We start from the raw sequence: 24701 nt of genomic DNA on the forward strand, positions 1-24701 counted from the left end.
GCATTTTTAAACGACTAGTAAAATGAAATTGTATCCATAAATTTTTCATTTGGTCAGATATAGAAGCTATATCTAAAACTGAACCGATTTTCAGGAAACTTAACACACATCATTCTAGACCTATTTCATAACGCTGTGCCAAATTTCGTGCAAAACGAAAGATATTTAGAGACTTTGGGGAACCAATTACATTAAATCGGACTAAAATATATATGGGAGCTATATCTAAAACTGAACCGATTTCCAGGAAACTTAACACACATCATTCTATACCCAATTCATTACGCTTTGCCAAATTTCGTGCAAACCCAAAGATATTTAGTGACTTTGGGGCACCTTTTGCATTAAATCGGACGAAAATATATATAGGACCTATATCTAAAACTGAACCGAATTTCAGGAAACTTAACACACATCATTCTAGACCTATTTCATAACGCTGTGCCAAATTTCGTGCAAACCGAAAGATATTTAGAGACTTTGGGGAACCAATTACATTAAATCGGACTAAAATATATATGGGAGCTATATCTAAAACTGAACCGATTTCCAGGAAACTTAACACACATCATTCTATACCTAATTCATTACGCTTTGCCAAATTTCGTGCAAACCGAAAGATATTTAGAGACTTTGGGGTACCTTTTGCATTAAATCGGACGAAAATATATATAGGACCTATATCTAAAACTGAACCGAATTTCAGGAAACTTAACACACATCATTCTAGACCTATTTCATAACGCTGTGCCAAATTTCGTGCAAACCGAAAGATATTTAGAGACTTTGGGGCACCAATTACATTAAATCGGACTAAAATATATATGGGAGCTATATCTAAATCTGAACCGATTTTCAGGAAACTTAACACACATCATTCTATACCTAATTCATTACGCTTTGCCAAATTCCGTGCAAACCGAAAGATATTAAGGGACTTTGGTGGACCATTTACATTAAATCGGACGAAAATATATAGGGGAGCTATACCTAAAACTGAACCGATTTTCAGGAAACTTAACACACATCATTTTAGACCTAATGCATTACGTTGTGCCAAATTTCGTGCAAATCAAATAATATATGGGGACTTTGGTGCCCCAATTACATTAAATCGGACGGAAATATATATGGGAGCTATATTTAAATCTGAACCGATTTTCAGGAAACTTAACACACATCATTCTATATCTAATTCACTACGCTCCGCCAAATTTCATGCAAATCGAAAGATATATAGGGACTTTGGTAGACCATTTACATTAAATCGGACGAAAATATATATGGGAGCTATATCCAAATCTGAACCGATTTTTCCCAATTTCAATAGGGTTCGTCCTTGGGCCAAATAAGTGACCTATGCCAAATTTCATCCAAATCGGATCATAAATGCGACCTGTACATTGTTCAAAAAAATACATAGACGAACGGACGGACAGACGGACATGCGTAAATCGACCCAGAAAGTGATTCTATGCATATTCTCAAAAGGAACCATGTGTCTATCTCGTTTCCTTTTGTCTGTTGCGAACATTTGCACAGACATAATACCCTGTACCACAGTGTGATGAAGGGTATAAATATATATATATATATATATATATATTTTGGCCTTACCTCAACTTCAACGCAACCCTTTATCTTGCTAAAGCCCATCTTCAATTCACCATGACGCTCCGTTGTCAGGCGATAACCTTTCGGATGTATTTGTCCTGGTCCCAATTGTAAACCATAACTGGTCGAAGTCGCACTGAGCGATGACGAAACTGTCGTTGATAAATTACTCGAAGAGTCGGATAAACTTTTGTAGGATTTTGCACTGGAATTTGAAGGTACAACACTGGATTTGCGGGACATGGACGGGCTGTCGGGCGTGGACGGAGCCATAATGCTATTTTTACGTAACGTTTCATGTACCGTAAGACTTGAACCGGTGGTAGCCCCAGGGCCACTGTTTCCCGCTGCAACATACATACTTCCCTTGCGTTGTCGCTGTGTTGCCGGTGTTTCACCGGTGTTCATGGTGTAAATACTGGCTTTGCGTTGTGGACTTTCGTCTGGTCTTAAGTTGTAAACACTGCCCTTGCGCACATGTTGTGGACTGTCAGTGAGTTGTTGTTGTTGTGATCCCAAGTAGTATTGTCTTTCGGAAACATTGGTGGCCGAGGAGGCCTGTTTAAGCATGGAGAGTGCTTGTTTTGGTGTTGCTGGCAACATATTGCCACCGCTACCCTTCCAGCGGGGTGGAAATTGTGGTTTCATTTCTTCATCGGATGGTGGACTTGTGGCGGTATTACCCAAACCCAGTGGTAATTGCTGTTGCTGCTGTGACAAATCGAAAACAGAGCTCTTACGACTACTCGGATTGCTGGGTAGACCAACGCGACTGGTACCTAAGAATGTGAGCGATTATTAAGGTATATATTGCAAAGTAAAACGCAAATTAGGGAGGAATTCCAATCAATGGTAAATATTTAAATACAGCGAATTACTTTAAGTTCTATGGTATTTGGAAGTAACAACAACATTAAGATAAAAACAGAACAGAACAACGTGCATATAGCTGTGTAAGGATATTATGTGGCATAGAATTGAAAGTGTTAGTTTAGTGTTTAATATTCAAAGGGTGCTTGGGACATTATTTTCATTAATGCAGTAAAATATTTTAAAGGCAAATGAATTGTAATCGAAAAATACAAAAAAGTAGATTTTTTACATTGCTAAAAATAAAAAGTGTCATAGGATGATAAATATTTAACCAAATTTAAAATTTAAACTACTCGTCAATTTCTAAAAAAAAGAAAATAAATAAATAAATCTCTCTTTCGAACAATGTACAACTCTATGTGCACTTTGTTAATCCGCTGCGTTACTGAAGCCAACTTATATTAGGGCTTTTATGGCCACATCACAAAAAGGTTCTGTGTGAAATGTTAAAAGTGAACGTGGTTGACAAATGTTGTTAACATAGTTCATCCCTAGTGCCTTCATGGGAATCGTGGTGGTCTTCTCGTCTGGTGCGGAAATGTGCGTGTTTTTTTATCATTCCAAAAAGCAAAAAGGGCCAGTAATGGAAAGACTTACATCGAGTATAAATAGTTTTTCAGCAATTTTTGGTAACTAGGGAATGAATAATCAGCTTAGTGCCACAAAAAATCTTGTTAAAAGCTCGTTTGTCTGAATTGAAATTTGGAAATGTTTATTTAAAGCATTTTCAGTATTAAAAATAAGAATGCGGGTTGTTTTTTTCGTTTTTTTTTCGTGCATAGTGCAACGATGTAATCATATCCGATTAGTGTACAACTTGATACCGATGCTGGCATGCCAATTTTCTTTTGCAGTCACAAAATGGGTTCGGCCCAATGAACACCCCTATTGTTTTTGGTAAAGATCGGTTAATATTTAGGGATGAAATGGACCAAATACATAATTGTGTCCGTTTTTTGGTCGCTCCAGAGGTCTCAATTATGGCCCAAACATGGTGAAATTTTACATGGAGAACGGGATTGGGCTAAAAAATAAGCATGTCTGTTTTGATAAAGATCGGCCAAAATTTGGGGGGCAAATGGATCCTGACTTATGTTTGAAAAATTACAAAATGTGTATTCTATTGTGTATATATTTACTCCTGAAGGACATAGGCCCAAGAAGTTGATAGTATGTTCAAGAGGAGTGGTTGACCTTTAAATTGATACCAATTATTTTTAGGTATGTACTCGGATGTGGGAGTTACACTGAAATATTTACAGGTGCTTACGTATTCAGATATTATTTAGTAACCCATTACCACACTGGAGGGCGGATATATAGCGCTGATCGCTTCGAAATGTTCCATGAGGTTCCAGTTATGGTCAAGGACAACGCCTATAAATTTCGGCGATGATCAGATAATCCTTTTGGGATGAAGTGGACCGAAATCTTACTTTTTTTTTAATTTTTTCGAGTCGACCTATAAGCCACAATTATAAGCCGAACATAACCACAGAATCCACGGTGAAGGGAATATAGAAATGCAATTAGAAGGGCTGTACTGAATATTAGTTATATTGACCTCAAGTCGATCAAAAGGGTGCAATTATCACGAAATATTGCCAGGCTCGGAATAAAAATCCGCAGAAAGTTAGAGTTCCGAGGTAGTTGTGTAGGGTATCGTATGATCGGCCCCGTCCGACTATACTGCTCCGCTCACTGTTTTTTTTTTTTTGAGTTTGTCTTTAAAAACAATCTCTTACTATGGTTCGAAATTACATATATAAGACCAAACGTTCTTGTATTGACGAAAATGTGAAAGAAAGAGGCTATTTCTGATTGTACGTGTGGCCTTGAGACGTTAACGTCCACCGCTAGAAAATATAGCCTTAAAAGTCAGACATTGAGTTGCATATTAAAACAAAATAGAATCTTTAGATGATCTTAATTTCAACCAGGCTGATAGCGGTGATAATTACGAGGCTACGACCATCGTGCTGAATGTGCCCCATCAAATGCCCAACCTACCCTACAAAACTGTAAAAAATTTTAACTAATACTAATTTATTATGTGTTTTGGTACTAGTTTTTAAAATTAAATATGAGAGGACAATAATCTGCCATAAAGTTGAATAAGTACTGAGATATAGAGCTCTAAAAAAAGTGACGAATGTGCCTCAGTCTCCCCTACTAGATTTACTGGTGGAGTTCAGAATGGGGAAAGCTGCAAAAGAATATCAGTCCGTACTGATTCCACGGTTATATTTGTGAGACGGTTATAGTTGGATATAACCTCAAGAACAAGGCGTGGACGACCTATGGTAGCAGGCCTAAATGCCCGGAAACTATCAAGAAAGAATCGGAAGACAAGATTGCCTTTCCGAAAAGCGCATACTAATTGACTAAGTGGAGAAATATTATGCCCCGGATGAATTGAAGTTAAATATTAGTTCGGGAAAAAGACAAAGACGAAAATTTTGGATTCGTAGATTCCGTTCAGGAATTTTTTATGGATGCACCTCGCACAGGTAGGCCGGTCGTCGAAAAGTTCGAAAAAATTGGAGAAATGATTAAAGTTGACTGGTTGACCGGAGCAGTCATAACAACGCCCAGGAGCTAAAAACCGACTATAAACTGTTTTAACCCGTTTATACAATAATAATAACAATAATAATAATGGGAAGCATGGAGGAGGGTCAAAATGGTATTGGTATTTATACCCTACACAACTATGTTGTCAGTGTATTATAGCTTTTTGCAGGCCCAAGAGTTTGTAACGCCGCGAAATAGTGGTCCTAGACCCTCCTTTAAGTATACCGATCGTCATATCTCGACTAGTTGAATCGATCTAGACATGTGTGTACGTCCGTCCGTCTGTCCATTATAATGTGTAAACACGATACAGGCCACAGTTATGGACCAATCTTCACGAAATTTTGCATGTAGGAATTCTGGCCAATGAAGACCCCTATTGTTTTTGGTAAAGATCGGTTAATATTTAGGGGATGAAATGGACCAAATACTACATTTTTGTCGGTTTTTCTGGTCGCTCTAGATGCCGCAATAATGGCCTGAACATCGTGAAATTTTACATGCATAAGGGGATCGGGCCAAACAATATGCATTGCTGTTTGGATGAAGATCGGTCAATATATAGTTGGTCAAATGGATCCTGACTTTTGTGTGAAAAATGACAAAATTTTTATTCTATAGCGTATAGATTTACACCTGAAGGACATAGAACCGATCAGATGATAGTACATCCAAGAGGAGTGATTGACCTTTAAATTGCTACCAATTATATTGTCGTATGTTCTCGGATGCGGGAGTTACACTTAAATATTTACTGGTGCTTACGTATTCAGATATTATTTAGTAAGCCATTACCACACTAGAGGGCGGAAATATAGCGCTGATCGCTTTGAAATTTTCCACGAGATTCTAGTTATGGTCAAGGACAACACCTATAATTGTCGGTGATGATCAGATAATGATTTTCGTATGAAGTGGACCTAAAAAATTATTTTTTGTGCATTTTTCGAATCGATCTATAGGCCACAGTTATAAGCCGAGCATCACCATACAACCTAGGGATACGTAGTCGAGCGCAAAATACGACTTTTAGACTTTTCGATTTTTCCCACTGACCAAAAAGTCGATTTTTAGACTTTTCGATTTTTGCCGTTGACTAAAAAGTCAACTTTTCGATCTTTCGATTTTGTCAAGACTGTTCCAAATCGATTTTCGACTTTAACTGATTTCTGCAAAATCGACTAATGTAAAGTTCCGGAAAGTACAATATTTGGGCAATTTGAGCTATGTGATAAAAAACCAAGCATTCATGAAGAAAATCGAAAGTCGATCTTGAATTATCGGCTTTACGATTTTCTCATAGATCAAAAGTCGAATTCGACTTTTAGACTTTTCAATACAAAATGTCGATTAAACGATTAGTCGAAAGTCGATTGACCTATCCCTAATACAACCCACGGTGAAGGCAATCGGGACAAGTAATTAGAAGGGCTGTACTGAATATTAGAAATATTCGGAAAATATGTCAGTGTATGGAAGAGGTGCTGTTGACCTCTAAACGGGCAAGAGGGTGCAAATGTCATGAAATATTGCCCAGGCTCGAAATAAACATCCGCGGAAAGTTAGAACTCCGTCGTAGTTGTGTAGGGTATGTTATGGTCGGCCCCATCCGACTATACTGCTCCGTTCACTGTTTTTCTTTTTATAGAGTTCAATATATTTACAACATTTATGAAATAAAGAATAGGATTGTTTAAACAATTGTATTGGAAACCTTACTTTCATATGAATTGGCTCTGATTAAATTGTTTTCAGGATATCATAGGGAGTCAAATATTCACAATAAAAATATTAATGCAGGTTTTGGTATATCTCCCATTTGAGTGTAACGATCAGTTTTTTCTATTTTGAAAGCTGTAGCCGCATATTGCCCATAGGTGTGGCCGTAATTTAAAATTATCAGTTTAGGATCACGTTTTTGCATATCCTTTATATTAGGGTAGCGCATCATTGTAGTATTTTTAAGATTTTAGTTACATTTTTCCATTGAAGTGTCTGTAATTTGGCATTCCAGAATACTGAAGGGAAAAACACTTTATTGTGGAGTATGTTTAATATAAGTCCAAATTCTGATGTAACCTAATTTCCGAGTTTTGAATTTTCTCATCGAAGTGGCTATAACGGATTCGGAATGAATAATCATTTTAGTTCCAGCAATTATTCCATATAAGTTATTTTCAATATCCTGAAGTTCCTACCCCCGTTTTCCATCCCGAGTGTCTGAAGTGGGAACATTATTTTTTTCCACAGCATTATTTTTTCCACATAGTGTAATAATATCGTTTCCATACAAAGGTCCCCATCGATTTTAAGGAATTTTGGATGCGTTCCAGGTGGTTGTTTGTTTTGAAATATATTGGAAAGCGAAATATGAAGAGGTAGTATTAAGAGGTATGAAGAGGTAGCAGAAGACACACACCTAGAGTACATAAAATGTAAGCAATTTGTTTAGGCAATATTAATATTGAACAAATTTGGGAATTGTGAAACTTATAAATAGAAAGCATTATTACAATATATAACACTGCCTTCAAATTAAACAAATGTATTTTAGATTAGCCAACAAAGAAAGCTGAATTTACCAGCTGTTTTCATTCTTCTTTTTGTTTAGCCCATCTTAAATAAACATTCTTTATGAATTTAATAAAAATCTGTTACACCGGAAATATTTCAATCAAAACTTTTCGTTTGCAACAACCCTTTTTAATAAAAATATTTTCGCCATGCTCACACTGTAATACTCGAATGCGGAACATTCAATATCCAAATGTTTTATTTCATTATCTAATGAAAGATGTGACCATCTTAGCCTTGGCAATGGCAAGGGCATTAACTTAAAAAAAAAGAAATTATCACGGACAAGGATAGTGACAAAATTGAAATCCATAAAATATTTCCTCTTGTCTAGATCTGCTTAGCGTTGGTGGATTTTCCAGAAATAATTTTTCCGAAGCTTAGATTGAACGTCTACAAACAAAAATGACAATAAAGTTGCCTGACTGATACTTTTGTTGGTGTTTATTAATATAACAACTGTACAACATAGAAAGGTAGGTGGGAGAAGTGGGTGCGATGAATGTAATCTATAGGAGGAATTCTAATAACAAGAGAAGTCACCAGTTTTGTAATTTCCTTTCAAAAGGACAACAACAGTAGCACTCATTCTCAAGAACGATGTTATCGCCAATAACTTGCCACTCCCTCTCGCCAGGCAGCCGTTAGACCCAGGTATGTTTTATTGCGTCCTTTTTACCAACGTGAAAATATTCTAGACGTGGGATAAACAGTTTTTTCTTTTGTCGAAGATAAAGCGAATGCCAGCCAACCAGACAGTCAGACGATGATAGCTTGTTGAAGTATGACAACTGGAAATAGCTGACTACGATTTTTTCACTTTATAATTTGTATTCATGTTTTACTTTTTGTGTGGGTGGGTGTACTGAGTGAATTTCTTCCATAGCTTACAGATGTTCAAAATTGAACAAAACACGCGCGCGCACATACACACAAATCAAATAGAATGGCAACATGGTCCTTCTAGGAATAACGACGATGATACAGTCAGCTGCTGAGTAAATTTGCGTTTCAATAACATTTATGTATGAAATCTGTTTGGGATTGAATGGATAGAAGTGTGGGCAGTTTATAAAATTAGAAAATCCTACAACAGATACATGAAATGGATAATAATCTACAGACTATATGAAACTTAAACAGCGTAAAACGTAAAACTTATCTAATACTTATATCAATTAATCTTTAAATTGTGTCACTTATGAATCGAGGCGATTATTTAGAATATTGGAACACTTATGATTAACAAAAATGTATGATTAACAAAATGGGTAACCTAAGGGAATCTTAAATTAATTGCGAGTTCAATAATGAACATCGCTAAGTCGACGTAGAATTTTATTTTTGATGTAAAATATACGATATTTTGGCAATATCGCCAGTTACTTAAGTATATGAAAAAAGTGAATAGTTTTGGTTTAATTGATCTGTCGTTGCAAACTGTTCATGATATTGACCTCCAAACTTTATTTTGGTGGAAGCTGTGTCTACTTTAATGGAAAAAGTGTGTAAAAACAGGCTGAGGCGAACCAGTATTTTTATGTTCTCTATCGATTTGTGATTAAGCCACTCATTTCACGGTTTTCGTGTTAAGGGAAACCCCCCCCCCCATTCTCGATTTTATTTTTTCAAGATTTTCAATGGGCTGGTAAATCAAAACCAATGCTTGTTAAGGTTTGTAATTGTGTAATTTTGTTATTGTTTTGTTGTTGTTTTTTTGTAATTAAAGAACAGCCCCTATTTTTGATGGCGGGCATGATAACTCCTCACTGGAACATCGGATTACGAAAATTCCAACGGTGTTAGAAAGAGTACAAGTCTGGCTCCCGTATGAACTAGGATTATTGACTTCGCTCTAAAATTAACAAAATGGTGGACCTTTGAAAAAATATTTTTGGAAAATCGCCGATTTTTTACCAAAACCCAAGTTAAAAAATAAGGAAGATTTTCACCGATTGGCTTTATCATAGTTATACACTCACAGAGAAACGTGTAAAAATTTGAAGTCGATTGGGTTATTAGTTTTTGAGTTATCGTGCCCGCCATTCGCAAAAAAATTGAGAAGCCCTTCAGCCTTCACTTGATGCTGACACAATAAATCGGCTATATCTTCAAGAGTTCTTGAGATTTTCAGTTGAAATTTTGTAGGGACATTCTTTAATTAGCGTAGATTCGAATTATGTCAACAAAATTTTTGACCCCGAGAATGGGGGGGGGGGGGAAGTAAAACTAGAAGCCAACAAAATGGGGACTACGGCCCTTATGTATCATTTTTCAAAAATTTAACTGTATCTACCGTTAAATGATGCTGACATTTTGAAGCTCGATTTTGAGTGTTTTTTGAATTTTACTTCTAGCATTAATACGCAAACAGGAGTTTCTAAAAACCGATTATAAGATTATTGTAGTCGCGAATCTGCGTAATTTGATATGTATTTTGTGTATGTAGTATTCACAGCTTCAGAGTAATAATTATCCGATGGTGAAAATTTTGTGTGATCAAATTTCTAAAAAAACTTATTTTTCGGGCCAAATTTTTAGATCTGTGTACCTGCGATAAATAAGGTTTTTTACGTTTCAGATGATATAAAATCTTTTTCGTGAAAATCCATCTACTAGAACGGCGGGAACTGGCCTTCCAAAAACATCAACGTTTTTGGCCAATATAATAAACGGCGTAATTTTAAGATTTTCTTTTCTTATGCTCAAAATTAAAACCTCGATAACTTTTGCGCACATCCACCAAAAATTTGATCGCGAACGGTTTCGGAGTCAGAACATTTTCCTCTATATGTGTCCCAAAAATCATTGATGTGCCACAAAAACAAAAAAGTTGATTGTTTAAAAATGGAATATTAAAAAATTCGCAATATTGCCCATATATTGTAGCGCAACCTAGAATATTTCGAGGTCTTGCAAACGGCATTGTCATTGAAAAAATCCAAAAAAAAAAAAACTGGGATGAGTGTTAAAAAAAAAATATTGTTTAAAAATCCACGCCTACAACTGGGATGAATGCTCAAAAATATTTTTTAACCAGTGAGCGGAGCAGTATAGTCGGACGGGGCCGACCATACGATACCCTACACAACTACCACGGAACTCTAACATTCTGCGTGTGTTTATTCCGAGCCTGGGCAATATTTCGTTATATTTGCTCAATCTAGCCCAATTAGAGATCAACAGCACCTCTTCATTACACTCACATATTTTCCGAATATTAATATTCTTATTCAGACAGCCATTATAATTAATTGTCCAGATTCCATTCGGCCTATTATTGACATCAAATCGAAAAAAAAAACAAAAAATTAAGTATTCAGTCCACTTCATCCCAATATTATAATTTGATCATCACCGAAAATTATAGGCGTACTTGACCATAACTAGAACCTCATACAACATTTAAAAGCGGTCAGTGTTATATTTCCACCCTCCATTCTGGTAATGGGTTACTAAATAATGTCGGAATACGTAGATACCTCTGAATATTTAATTGCAACTCCCACATACGACAGAGTACATACGACAGAATAATTGGTATCAATTTAAATGTCAACCACTCCTCTTGGATATAATATCAACTTCTCGGGTTTATGTCCTTCGGGAGTTAACATATTCGCCATAGAATACAAATGTTGTCATTTTTCACACAAAAGTAAGAGTCCATTTGACCAGCTAAATATTGACCGATCTTTATCAAAACATTTTAAAAATCCCAGCTTATAACTGGAATGCATGCTCAAAAAATATTATTTAAAAATCCACGCCTATAACTGGGATGAAGGCTCAAAAATATTTTTTAAAAATCCCAGCTTATAACTGGAATGCATGCTCAAAAAATATTATTTAAAAATCCAAAATTCTCGCCTTTTATTGGGATGATTGTTGAAAAATATTGTATAAAAATCCTTGCCTTATATTGGGATGACTGTTTGAAAATATTGTTTAAAAGTCCACGCGTTTTATTGGGATAAATGTTGAAAAATGTTGTTTTAAATGTTGAAAAAATATTGTATAAAAATCAACACATTTTATTGGGATAAATATTTAGAAGTTATTGTTTTATAATTCACGCCTGTTATTGGGATAGATTTTGAAAAGGTATTGTTTAAAAATCCATACTTTTTTAATTCTACCCCAAAAATCGAGAAAATGTTGAAATAATATAGGTGAAGAATCCAAGTCAATAATTGCTATACGTGTTGAAAAATGTAATTTAACCATCTGTGTATATTTTTGAGATAACGGTTATTGTTTAAAATAAGGAAAAATATTAAAATAAGAAACAAACCCCTATAGCTGAGATAACTGTTGAAAAATATAGCAGTATTTCAGTGTTTAGTTTTATATAGATTATATATTTGTGTATACTTATTGTTATATGTATATAGAACACAATTTATCTTCTTATAGTATTTCTATGACAAACATATGTACATCGATAATTTGCATGCAAATTTCAAAACTGTTTTTTTTTCGATTTCTGTTATTTTTTTCTTGTGTCTTTCATGCAAATGAGTTTTATACACGTGTGTATGAGGTATGATTGTATGTATGTATGTGTGCGGGTACAATATATCACTGTATATCGGAGTAATGTATGCATGAAATGAATGCAATTATATAATGGGAATTTAATTTTAACTGCCTTAACGAGATGCAACTCAAACTCAACAAAACTTGACAATCATTTCCGTTGTTCGACAAACAAACAAATCTTACCGTAGCTGATGGGAAAAGTGAGTGTTGATTGATTGGTTGGTTGGTTGGTGTTGATCTCTTGATTGTATTCTGTTCGCACAGATACACAGACACACACACACACATTCGAGTATACAACATATGATTGCACAGTGTTCGAGTTTGCATAACATTTCATAAATCCAATATTGATTTTTCTTAACTGTGTGTTTTTAATTAATTTTGGTTGGTTGGGTTTGACGGTGATTGTTATTGTTCTTGTTGTTGTTGTTTATTTTTTCAGAGGATATTCAGAGTGCAATTTGTGTTTGAAGAGATTGTGGTAGTAATAGTGGTGGTGGTGGAGTTAGTGGTAATGGTGTCATTTGGTTGGTGGTGGTAATTGATGAAGTGCGTTTTAAATTGAAATTCTTTAACAAATTGATTGATTGATTTAAGTCATGTGTCAAATGTTATTGTTTGCCAGGTTTAAATCTTTCATTGCAGAATTGTTGTTGTTCTTGTATTTTATTTAATTTCTTAGGTTTCTTTTTATTTGTTTTTAAATCGTGCATATCGAGGAGTTTAGTTTTGAGTTTTAGTAAGATTCACTTTATTTTTGATTTGATTTGATTATTGTGGTAAATAATATCGATTGTTAGCATTCCAAGTGTGTGGTGTATCGATACTTTGATAGTGTGACACCGATATTGAGGCTATTTTTTTTTTTTTTTGGAAAAGAAGAAGTTAATAAAATGAGGTAAAAGAATAAAAAAAAGTAATCTTTAGATAGTCATAGATAGAGTGATGCAGTGTTTCGCAGAGAAAAGAGGGGGTAAAATAGAGTTACAGCTGTTGTTTTGATAGACACGAAAGAGAAATATAGAGGGATAGTGATATTTCATCATAGACATGTTTTAATTTACTAAGATTTATGCAATAAAAGAAAGCTTAAAGCCTTGCCATTTTTCTTTTACATTGGTTTTACACAAACAGTGGATTAGCAGTCATTGTCTTTTTTTTTTGAGGTAATTTGGGAAAAAATGGAAGAACAAGTTTAACTTACGTCTTGAGCCCATACGTTTCACTGTCTGTTCGGTACCTAAACTCATGGCACGACCAACAGCCTTTAATGACTTCAGGATTTCCTCGGGATCTCTGCGTGCCACCGAAGATCGACGACGACCCACCAAATAGGTGGCAGGAGGTGGAGCCATATCATCTTCTCGATTCTTGTCAGCATCCTGAAATGATGATCGTCGAGATCCAGGCAATGATCTCGAAAAATCTTTGCCCAACTGATAGACTTCCACTTCCAGTGTCTCCGATTGGGATGAACCACGTCGTGAGCCGGCAATCCATGCATGATCCGGATGCAACAGAGACGTACACTCACCAATCGAATCCACATCATCCGAAATGGAACGTTGCATATTATAATCTCTGCGTAGCAGACGTGAAACATCGCCTCCGGGAGCGCCCGCAGCTATAGAGCCACGCGGTGATACACTGGGGGATTTTGACATGCTAATGCCGCGCAAACCTTTCGGATCTTCGAGACGACACCAAATGGCGCGATCGTCTAGAAATACCTGTTGCAACTCGATATTGCATTCGCCCAAAAATATGGACTCGGTATGTGGTACTAAATCCCACAATTGTATATCAATGTAACGATCCATGAGGTGTTCGGCTTTCACGTGAGCAAAGGATAATGTTGCATTCCATATCGGATTTTGTGTGGGTGGACTAACTTCGGTTTGTTGGACAGAGCCATCGCCGCTGGAAAAGAAATGTGTAAACAAATCATGAATATCATTTATTATAAAAGACAGAAATAAAACTCTACAAATACCCCATAAATGGGGTAAATGTTAAATAAAACTTTAAAAAATCCACTCCTAAAGTTGGACTGGGCCGACTTTATGATACCTTCACCACTTTGGGGATATTCAACATATGTAACTTTACAGATGTCCTATTTTCGAAGGAACATTGACATGAAATTGAACGAACCTCAAAATGCGATTTTTATCTATAAGTAAACCGACTAACATCAATTCTTATACATGTCATTCTGCAATCTAGTCCATACTTTGTAAATAGACTTTAAGCAAACTTTACTCACGCTATTTGTTATGCTTCACTGCTTAAAATGTTATATCAATCAGGCACTCATTGATTACTTGGTTTACAATCAACATGAATAGGTCGAAATTATGTATGGAAGCTATAATATATCTAAATCTGAACCGGCTTACATTTACATTAAATCGGATGAAAATATATATGGGAGCTATATCGAAATCTGAACCGAATTTCACCAATCCCAAATTAGACCCAATCCCAAATTTCGTGCAAATCGAAAGATATATATAGGGACTTTGGAGATTCATGTACCTTAAATCGGACGAAAATATATATGGGAGCTATATATAAATCTGACCCGATTTTCTCGAAACTTGGTACACGTCATTCTGGACCTAATTCAGTACTTAATGCCAAATTTCGTGCAAATCGAAAAATATATAGAGACTTTGGTGCACCATTTACATAAAATCGGACGAAATTATATATGGGAGCTATATCTAAATCTGAACCGATTTTCAGGAAACTTAACACACATCATTCTATACCTAATTCACTACGCTCTGCCAAATTTCGTGCAAATCAAATGATATATAGGGACTTTGGTGCACCATTTACCTTAAATCGGACAAAACTATATATGGGAGCTATATCTAAATCTGAACCGATTTTCTCGAAACTTGGCACACATCATTCTGTACCTAATTCCGTACCCTATGCCAAATTTCCTGCAAATCTAAATATATATAGGGACTTTGGTGGACCATTTACATGAAATCCGACGAAAATAAAAATGGGAGCTATATTAAATCGGAATCGATTTTTCCCAATTTTAATAGGGTTCGTCCTTGGGCCAAATAAGTGACTTGTGCCAAAGTTGATCCAAATCGGATCACAAATGCGACCTGTACATTGTTTACAATTTAACATCTACAGATGGAAGGACGGACCTGCATAAATCGACTCAGAAAGTGATTCTATGCATATTCTTAAAAGGAACCATGTGTCTATCTCATTTCCTTTTGCCTGCTACAAACATATGCATAAAGACATAATATCCTGTACCACAGTGTGGTGACGCGTTGAAGAAATAATGTTTAAAAACTCAAGCCTATAAATCGGATAAATGTTGAAAGCCAGTGAGCGGAGCAGTATAGTCGGACGGGGCCGACCATATGATACCCTACACAACTACCACGAAAAGCAAACTTTCTGCGGTTCTATATTCTGAGCCTGGACAATATTTCGTAATATTTGCACTTATTTATATTTGGTCACTTTAGGTTTAGGGGCATATTGACCGATCATCATCTAAAAAACCGCTCTAAGTATTTGGTCACCTTGTAAAATAAGTGCCTCTATAACGACTAGAAAATCTGACAAAATTAAAGTTTTCTATTCATTGCACCCCCTGAATGAAATCTCAACTTCACCGAAAACTATAGGCGTCGTTCTTGACCATAATCGGAACTTCATGTACAATTTCAAAGTGATCAGCGCGACATTTCCGTCCTCTAATGGAGTAATAGTAATACTAGGCACATAGTCACATTTACCTAATTACGGTAACTCCCACATCAGAGTACATATAGCCATATAGTTGGTATTAATTTGAAGATCAACAACTCCTCTTGGATATACTATCAACTTCTCGGGTATATGTCCTTCAGGAGCAAGTATATATGCCCCCAGAATAAAGATTTTGTAATTTTTCATACAAAAGTCAGGGTCCATTTGACCCGCTAAGTATTGACCGATCTTTATGAAAACAGCCATGCTTATTGTTTGGTCCCACCCCCTTCACCATGCAAAAATTCGTGGTGTTTGTGCAATAATTGCGGCCTCTGGAGCGACCAAAAAACCGACAAAAATAAAGTTTTTGGTCCATTTCATCCCCTAAATATTAACCGATCCTTTCCAAAAAACAATAGGGGTCTTCATTGGCCAGAACCCATCCTACATGCAAAATTTCGTGAAGATTGGTCCATAACTGTGGCCTGTATCGTGTTTACCAATTATAATGGACAGACGGACGGACGGACACACATGTCTAGATCAACTCAGCTAGTCGAGATATGTATAAATATAATATTTTAAAATCCACGCCTATACATGGAAAAAATGTCGACAAAAATAATGAAGATGACTGTCGAAGACAGTCGAAATATTGGAAAATAAAAATTAAAAAGCTGAAAACAAGATACAGGATTTTATTTAACCTTAAGCCGAAACAAATCCAAATAAGAAAAATAATACATCACAGGTTAACAAAAATAATGTTTAAATAAAAAACCTCGTACTTGGGATAATTATTATATTGTTTAAAAGTCCACACGAATAGTAGTTATAGTTTTTGAAAAACATATTGTTTAAAAAGTCATGTCATGTATTGTTTAAAAATCATTCAGATAGCTATTAAAAATGTTTATTTAAATAAAAAAATCACGCTCATTTTTTTAACAACTCTTCTTTACTTACCATTTTGGTAATATTCGAACTTTTGCATAGGCTTCTGGCAAATTTCCATGACCATAGGCTTCATCCCGCAATGCCAAGTCGTCGGCAGCCATTAGAGATACGGCCAATTCACTTCGTTCACTGTGATACCAAACTTGGATTTGTACCCGACCACTAACCATTTTTTCTCGGGCAATTTGTTCCTGTATAGTTTACCGAAGACGAGGAACAAAAAAGGAAGCCACAAAAGCAACGATTTCATGGCAAAAAGAAGTGCAGGAATAAAAAATTCAATTAGCAAACATTTTAGTTTTGAAAGTTTTTTTTTTGCAGGTTTAATTGCTGAGTAAATTATATAATGGTAAATGTTATAACTATATATCAAGATACTTTGTCAAGTATAATTGGACAGTTTTCTGTACTTTAGGTATACAATTTCTTTAAATGGAGAAGGATTAAAAATGTGTCACTGGGTGTTTTGTTTTTTTTTTTATTATTGGAATTACACTTTTTTCTTGCTGTCCAGTTGCATATTGGAAGTAATTATTTTTGTGGTTGAGACTTTTTGGTGTTGCGAAACAAAAAATGTATATGTAAAAAATATTTACAGGAAATTAAATGAAATAAAACTAAAATAACTTTTTTTAAAAAAGCAACAAAAAGTTATAATAATTGTATAAATGTGTAAGTATGATGTTTTTTTACATGTTATATATAATGAAATAATGCTGGGTGCTTTCATAGTTGATTGCTTTACTGCTATCCAGTAGGTGATAATTTACACTAAATTATTATTAATTTTGGGTGTACAAAGATTAACACTAAATACAACTAGGAAATAATTTATAAATATTTAATATTAATTTTTTAATATTTAATATTAATAATTAATAAAAATAAAACATTTAAAAATCTTACTGGAATGCGATATGATATTTTATGAATTAGGGAAATTCTTAAATTGGAGAGGGCCAGCAATCTTGAATTTTGCATGCCTAAACCACCTCATTGACCGAACTTGAGGCAGAAGGTGTTGGCTACATCAAAAAATGAGATTCTGGATGGAATTTTAAAAGTAAGTATGAAATTGGAACGATTTGGGTTTTTTGGAAATATATACATCATTTCTAGACTTTCATCGTTTTGAATGTGTAGAGCTTGGACAAGGATCCACCATTCGCATTATTACACCCTCAGCATTGTGGCTAAAAATGTGTATCATCAAAATATTGCTGATGTCTATAAATTAAATAAATGTTAAAAAATATAATTTTTAAAAATCCAGGCCTATAAATGTTGAAAAAGTTCTCGTATATCTTGCCTCTAAGGTTGATGCGCACGATACCTCTCTAGATTTCATCCAAACATTGCACATCATAATATTTCTTCCAATTTTAAATCTAGTTCGAAGATTGGAAATATCGGACCACTCCTTCAGGTACCTCCTCCACCAAAAATCCACAGTTATAAAATTTCTGTGGATAATATACCGATTCACTATATATTTGGACTTAATATATAGTATAGATAGTTAAAATGAAATTGGATGTTCATAAAATATTTACAAATTTTTAAAATTTAACAAAATTTGAGGTATTAGAGCAAGATAATCGATAAATGTATTTTTTAAACATTAATACTTGATTAAAATATTAGACTGTGCAAAATTCAGATCTGAAGTCATTTTTAGCAAAATTTTGAACATTTTGAACCAAAAGTTTGGGGTAAATATTAAGAGTGGGTGAAATCGATGGCACTCTTCGTGCACATCAGCTACCGAAAGAAAGAACATACATTTTTGTTGTATACCTGGCGTCTTATGATGGATGATAAATATCTTTATTTTCCATTTATGTTCTGCATAATGAATTCCAGGAATCCATTGCGTATGAGTGATACATACAAATGATGTGCACGAAAGACATTGCGAATACGCCACCTGTCCCTAATTGCATCATGACAGTGATTTCTACAAAAGTATTTCTTTTTATACCCTTCACCACTCTCTGGTACAGGGTATTATGTCTTTGTGCATATGTTTGTAACAGGCAAAAGGAAACGAGATAGACACATGGTTCTTTTTGAGAATATGCATAGAATCACTTTTTAAGTCGATTTTTGCATGTCCGTGCGTCCGTCTGTCTGTATAATTAAATTGTAAACAAAGTAAGGTCGCATTTATGATCCTAATTGGATGAAATTTGGCATAGGTCACTTATTTTGCCCAAGGACGAGCCCTATTGAAATTGGGAAAAATCTGTTCAGATTTAGATATAGCTCCCATATATATTTACGTCCGATTTAATGTAAAAGCTCCTATATATCTTCCGATTTGCACGAAATTTGACACAGCGTACTGAATTAGGTCTAGAATGATGTATGTTGAGTTTCCAGAAAATCGGTCCATATTTAGATATAGCTCCTAAATATATTTTCGTTCGATTTAATGTAAATGGTGTACAGAAGTCCCTATATATCGTTCGATTTGCACGAAATTTGGCACAGTGTAATGAATTAAGTCTAGAATGATGTGCGTCAAGTTTTCTGAAAATCGGTCCAGATTTAAATATAGCTCCTATATATATTTTTGTCCGATTTAATGTAAATGGTGTACCAAAGTTCCTATACATCTTTTGATTTGCACGAAATTTGACATATCGTAGTTTTGGCATAACTTATTGAATTAAGTCCAGAATGATTTGTGTCAAGTTTCCTGAAAATCGGTTCAGATTTAGATATAGCTCCCATATATAGTTTCGCCCGATTTTATGTAAATGGTGCACCAAAGTCCCTGCAAACCTTTTGATTTGCACGAATTTTGGCATATCGTACTAAATGGAGTCCATAATGATGTGTAATAAGTTTCGTGAAAATCGGTTCTCCTATATATATTTTCGTCCAATTTTATGTAAATGGTGCACTAAAGTCCATATATATCTTTCGATTTGCACGAATTTTGGTATAAAGTACTGAACTAAGTCTAGAATGATTTGTACACCTCCTATATATCTATTTTCGTCAGATTTTAAGTAAATGGTGCACCAAAGATCCATAGCTCGTGCGATTGACACAACGTACAGTAGTTAATATATATTAATCTCTGGCACGTTTCCTTTGAAATCGGTTCAGATTTCAGCATAGCTTCCATATATAATTTCGACTTATTCATTTTAATTGTACACCAAATAATCAATGGGTGTTTGATTGAGATTAAATTTTTAACAGGGCAGCAGATTTAAAAATTTAGTTTAACATGTGTAGAGGTTGCTGTTAGTCGGTTTAGATATAGATGAAAATCACATATTTAAGTTCTTTCACTTTCTTGTCAAAGTTCTTCGAAATATACCCAAAGTGGTGAAGGGTATCATATAGTCGGTCCAGCCCGATTTTACTACTTTCTTTACTGGTTTTTATTATTATTTATTGAAATACGAAAAATAGCCCACGTTGATTCCGTTTTTATATTATTCTTTCTTAAATCAAACATACTTTTTTTTCCGATTTCCACTTTACAAATGTTCAACTAATTTAATGGCAAATGCTGTACAAATATTAAAGTACTTTCTTCGATGAATGCTCCACATTTATGCCATTATCTACTCTCTACGTTTATTAACATTAAAATAGCTGAAATAAATTTGTTTGGCTTTTTGTCTTCATCGTGTTTTCCTCATTATAATTTGAAAGTTTCCAATCTCGTTAAATTATCTTTTTTACAGTCGTTTATGAGAAAGCGAAAATACCAGAAAATCATAAATAAAAATGTTTAACAGATGAGCAACTTTAAATAAATTTATATTTGATATATTAAAATAATTTTTTTAAATTAGTTATTTTTACTCAATATTTGAAAATGTGTTAAAAATGGTAGGACAATATTACTAAGACCATTAAAATGCCTATATATATGGGCTGAATCTTTATATGAGATGAAACTGTTATGCTATACTCAAAGATCATGCAAAATTGATCATTTTATGGTAGGAAGATTTGACACCCAATGAGAACGCATAGTAAAATTACAGCCAATGAGAAACAAAGTCAAACCGCCCAAAATACTGAATAAGTGAGGCTACCACGAAACTTGGGTCCACTAGGATTATTTTTCGTAGGGAGATGTTTAAAATGTCAACTAATTTGGTTGAAAACCCTGGCCAAGTACCCAGAATACCGAAATTTGTTAAGTCGCCTTATATTGGGATTATTCTAAAAATGGATGAATGGAAGATTTGCTACCAAATGAGAACTCAATATAAAATTATACCAAAGTACTATATATATTTGGATGAAAAATGACCCCCAATACCTACTATTGGCCAAAAATCCAGCATCAAGTAAAGACCTCAATAATAGAATTCGTGAAAGCAGCGACATTATGATTTGGTTGTGTGAAGGCGTGACCATTTATCTGATATTTTTTTCCTTATTACTCGAAACCTTCGTCCTTTAATTTGAAATAAAAATTCCCTCATTTATCTCAAACACCGTTTATTGGAAACCCCTAATATTTGTCCAATATACAATTTTCTATTTCTAAGATAAATATGTCTATCGATGTCCGCATAATATCCGCATGTTATCGGAATAATATAAAAATAATCAAAGTACAATTTGCCCTGATTGTCTCATAATGCCATTTTATAAACCTTTACTACTTTTTTAGCTTTAAAATAACTGATATTTATTTATTTTTTGCTCTTTTGAATTATCATGTTTTCGGAATCTTATTTTCAAAGTTTTTCATCTCGTTGATAGCATTGCAATATACTTTTTATATTCCGCTTTGAGAAAGTCATAAATGTCATAAAATTTTATATGTATAATATACGATGAAAATGTAGAAAACGTCTTTTGAGAATAAATATTTTATTATAAGGAAACAATATAACTTTCAAAATATTTTTATGTATATTTATAAAAACAAAATTATAGAATTATTTTCTTTGAATATTAAAAACTACAATTTTGAAATGGAAGTTAGAAAAGGAAACAAGAGCGCCATTTAGAAAAGAACGAACGTCGAATGTAATGTTGAGACAGAATTAGAATCAAAAGAGTGAACTGTGCCAAGTTTCGCTGCTCTTGTACAATTTTCCAAACCTACTTTAAGTACGAACATGTGGTCTATAGGGTAACCTCTTCTGGCATAAAACCTCTTTAACCTCTTTGATAAAAACATATCACTTTTACACAACAAATAATATAAATCTGTAGATCTCCGCAAACCATAGGCTGAGGGTATATATATATATATCTGTAGTCTTTATATATATATATATATATATATCTGTCTTTGTGCATATGTTTGTAACAGGCAAAAGGAAACGAGATAGACACATGGTTCCTTTTGAGAATATGCATAAAATCACTTTTTAAATCGATTTATGCATGTCCGTCCGTCTGTCTGTCCATGTATTTTTGAACAAAGTACAGGTCGCATTTGATATCCGATTTGGATGAAATTTGGCACAGTTCACTTATTTGGCTCAAGGACGAACCCTATTGAAATTGGGAAAAATCGGTTCAGATTTAGATATAGCTCCCATATATATTTTCGTCCGATTTAAGGTAAATGGTGCACCAAAGTCCCTATATATGTTTCGATTGGCACGAAATTTGGCACAGCGTACTGAATTAGTTCCAGAATAATGTGTGCCAATTTTCGAGAAAATCGGTCCAGATTTAGATATAGCTCCCATATATATGTTCGTCCGATTTAATGTAAATGGTCCACCAAATACCATATATATCTTTCGATTTGCACGAAATTTGGCATATCGTAATGAATTAGGTCTAGAATGATGTGTGTTAAGTCTCGTGAAATCGGTCCAGATTTAGATATAGCTCCCATATATAATTTCGTCCGATTTAATGTAAATGGTCCACCAAATACCCTATATATCTTTCGATTTGCACGAAATTTGGATAGAGCTCCTATATATATTTTCTCGCGATTTTAAGAACATAATGCATATAACTTAACTAGTGACAAGTTTCAATGAAATCGGTTTAGATTTCGATATAGCTTATATATATATTTCCTTTACATTGCTTTATATAAGTTTGTCCCATTGTAAGAAGCAACCCTATATCTGACCAAATGAAAAATTTAGTGTAGGTTGTAGAATGACATGTTTATGGATCCATTTTCTTGTTAATGGTCCTTCAAAAATTCGACTTCTGTTAGGATTCATCTGTTGAATATACCCAAAGTGATGAAGGGTATCATATAGTCGGCCCCGTCCGACTTTACAATTTATTTGTGAAAGGTTTAAAATTAACCTGCCAAAAATGTTCTGTTCTGCTTGAGCAATGGTGGTCAGAGGAACGCCGCAATTTGCTTTCATTAAATTTTGGAAGAACAAATAAGAGAAGACGAAATATTGTGCCAGGCATTGTTACAAGTCAAAACCTTGAAGTTGTTTATAGAATTCATTTCCCGTTAATTTACCTTTGGGAATGAATGAAACTCCCAATATATAAAAATAAAAATTGTACTCTATTTTCAAATTAAACATACCCGTTGTCACATATTTTCATTCAAAGAATGCTGCAAGCAAGGTAGATATTAAAAATACCGAAAATAACGAAATTCCCTCTCCATAACACATATACACACTCATCAACTATTGTTGGTGATAAATGATGTGATATCTTTGGAAAACTGTGTTCTTCTTTTTTTTTTTGACTGAATGTAAAATTCTATTTTTGTTTTGGAAAATTTAGTTTCACTAATGGTGATACATGGAAGTTGTTATCTTGACATACATTACAAACATAAATACATATAACGACATATACATTGGATGTATACAATGTGTACACACATACAAATTTATATAAATACTCGTAGTTGCTATTCATGCTAATTTACTCTTATGATGATGAAATTTTATATATATACATATATGTATATCTGTATATATAAAAATGTGATGAAAACTTATATACAAATGAAATAGTGAAAAAAAATAGTAAAGGAAGTAAAATGCCGCTTAATTGTATGACAGGATGTGAGTGTGTGAGAAGTTAAATAAATGATTATTCTTGTTTTTACAGAAGAATGTCATTGACAGAATCATTTGATACAAAAATATATATTTTTAAATTAAAGTGAAAATATTGTATGGTTTCCTAACAGAAGCATTCAAGATGATGATGGAAAATTCCGTTCCCAGAGAATAAACAAAAAAATTAGTTTAAAAATTAACCCTGTAGCCGGCAAACCCAACTTTAGACGGTGTACCGTAAATACGTTGCTATGCAAGATTAGCACAAGAAGTGAGTAAAAAAATTGCCTGCTACAGGGTTAATAATATTTCTTCAAAATTTTAATTTAGTTTAAAGAATGGAAATATCGCTCATCTTCTTCTATTATCACCTTCACAAAGAGCCCACGTTTTTAAAATTTCTTCGGTGATATACCGATTGGTCCCATATTTGGACTTGATATAGGTCTGGTGAAAATATTGGAATGTGTTAAGTTTGGATGAAAGATTTACAAATTTTCAAAATTTGTCAATTGTTAGGTATTAGAACAAATGAGCCGATAATCCTAAATCCAAATATTAATAAAAACTTGATAAAAATATTATATGGAGCAAAGTTAAGATCAATTTTGAGATTAATTTTTAGCAAAATGTTTAACTCTTGAACGTAATTTAAGTTTGGGAAAAATATTACTATGTGTTGGAGTTGGATGAAATCGGTTGACCCATCGAGAGATATCTTAAGCCATGGATTGACTGACATTTGTAAGTTAACTCCTAATTGTTCCAAAAAAAAAAAAAAAAAATTAGATACAAGTTTTCGATGAATCACATTTTTGCCGTATACCC

At 34.1% G+C, this 24701-nt stretch overlaps 1 protein-coding gene across 1 annotated transcript in view; it reads right to left on the bottom strand.

The window, feature by feature from the left end:
* Nucleotides 1–1617: 1617 nt before the first annotated feature.
* LOC133338656 (regulating synaptic membrane exocytosis protein 2) overlaps nt 1618–24701 on the bottom strand; it is a gene marked incomplete at its 3' end in the record, with an annotated part of 82193 nt that continues 59109 nt past the window's right edge. Inside the window, exons 11-13 of the mRNA XM_061546823.1 lie at nt 16885–17066; nt 13385–14100; nt 1618–2393 (exon numbers count right to left, since the gene is read on the bottom strand). Of these exons, the coding sequence (XP_061402807.1) occupies nt 1618–2393; nt 13385–14100; nt 16885–17066 (1674 nt within the window). The remainder of the gene's footprint in view (nt 2394–13384; nt 14101–16884; nt 17067–24701) is intronic.

Source organism: Musca vetustissima, unplaced genomic scaffold (assembly GCF_032173495.1).
Source record: "Musca vetustissima isolate MV318-11 ecotype Yass unplaced genomic scaffold, APGP_CSIRO_Mvet_v1 utg77003, whole genome shotgun sequence".
NCBI classification, from domain to species: Eukaryota; Metazoa; Arthropoda; class Insecta; order Diptera; family Muscidae; genus Musca; species Musca vetustissima.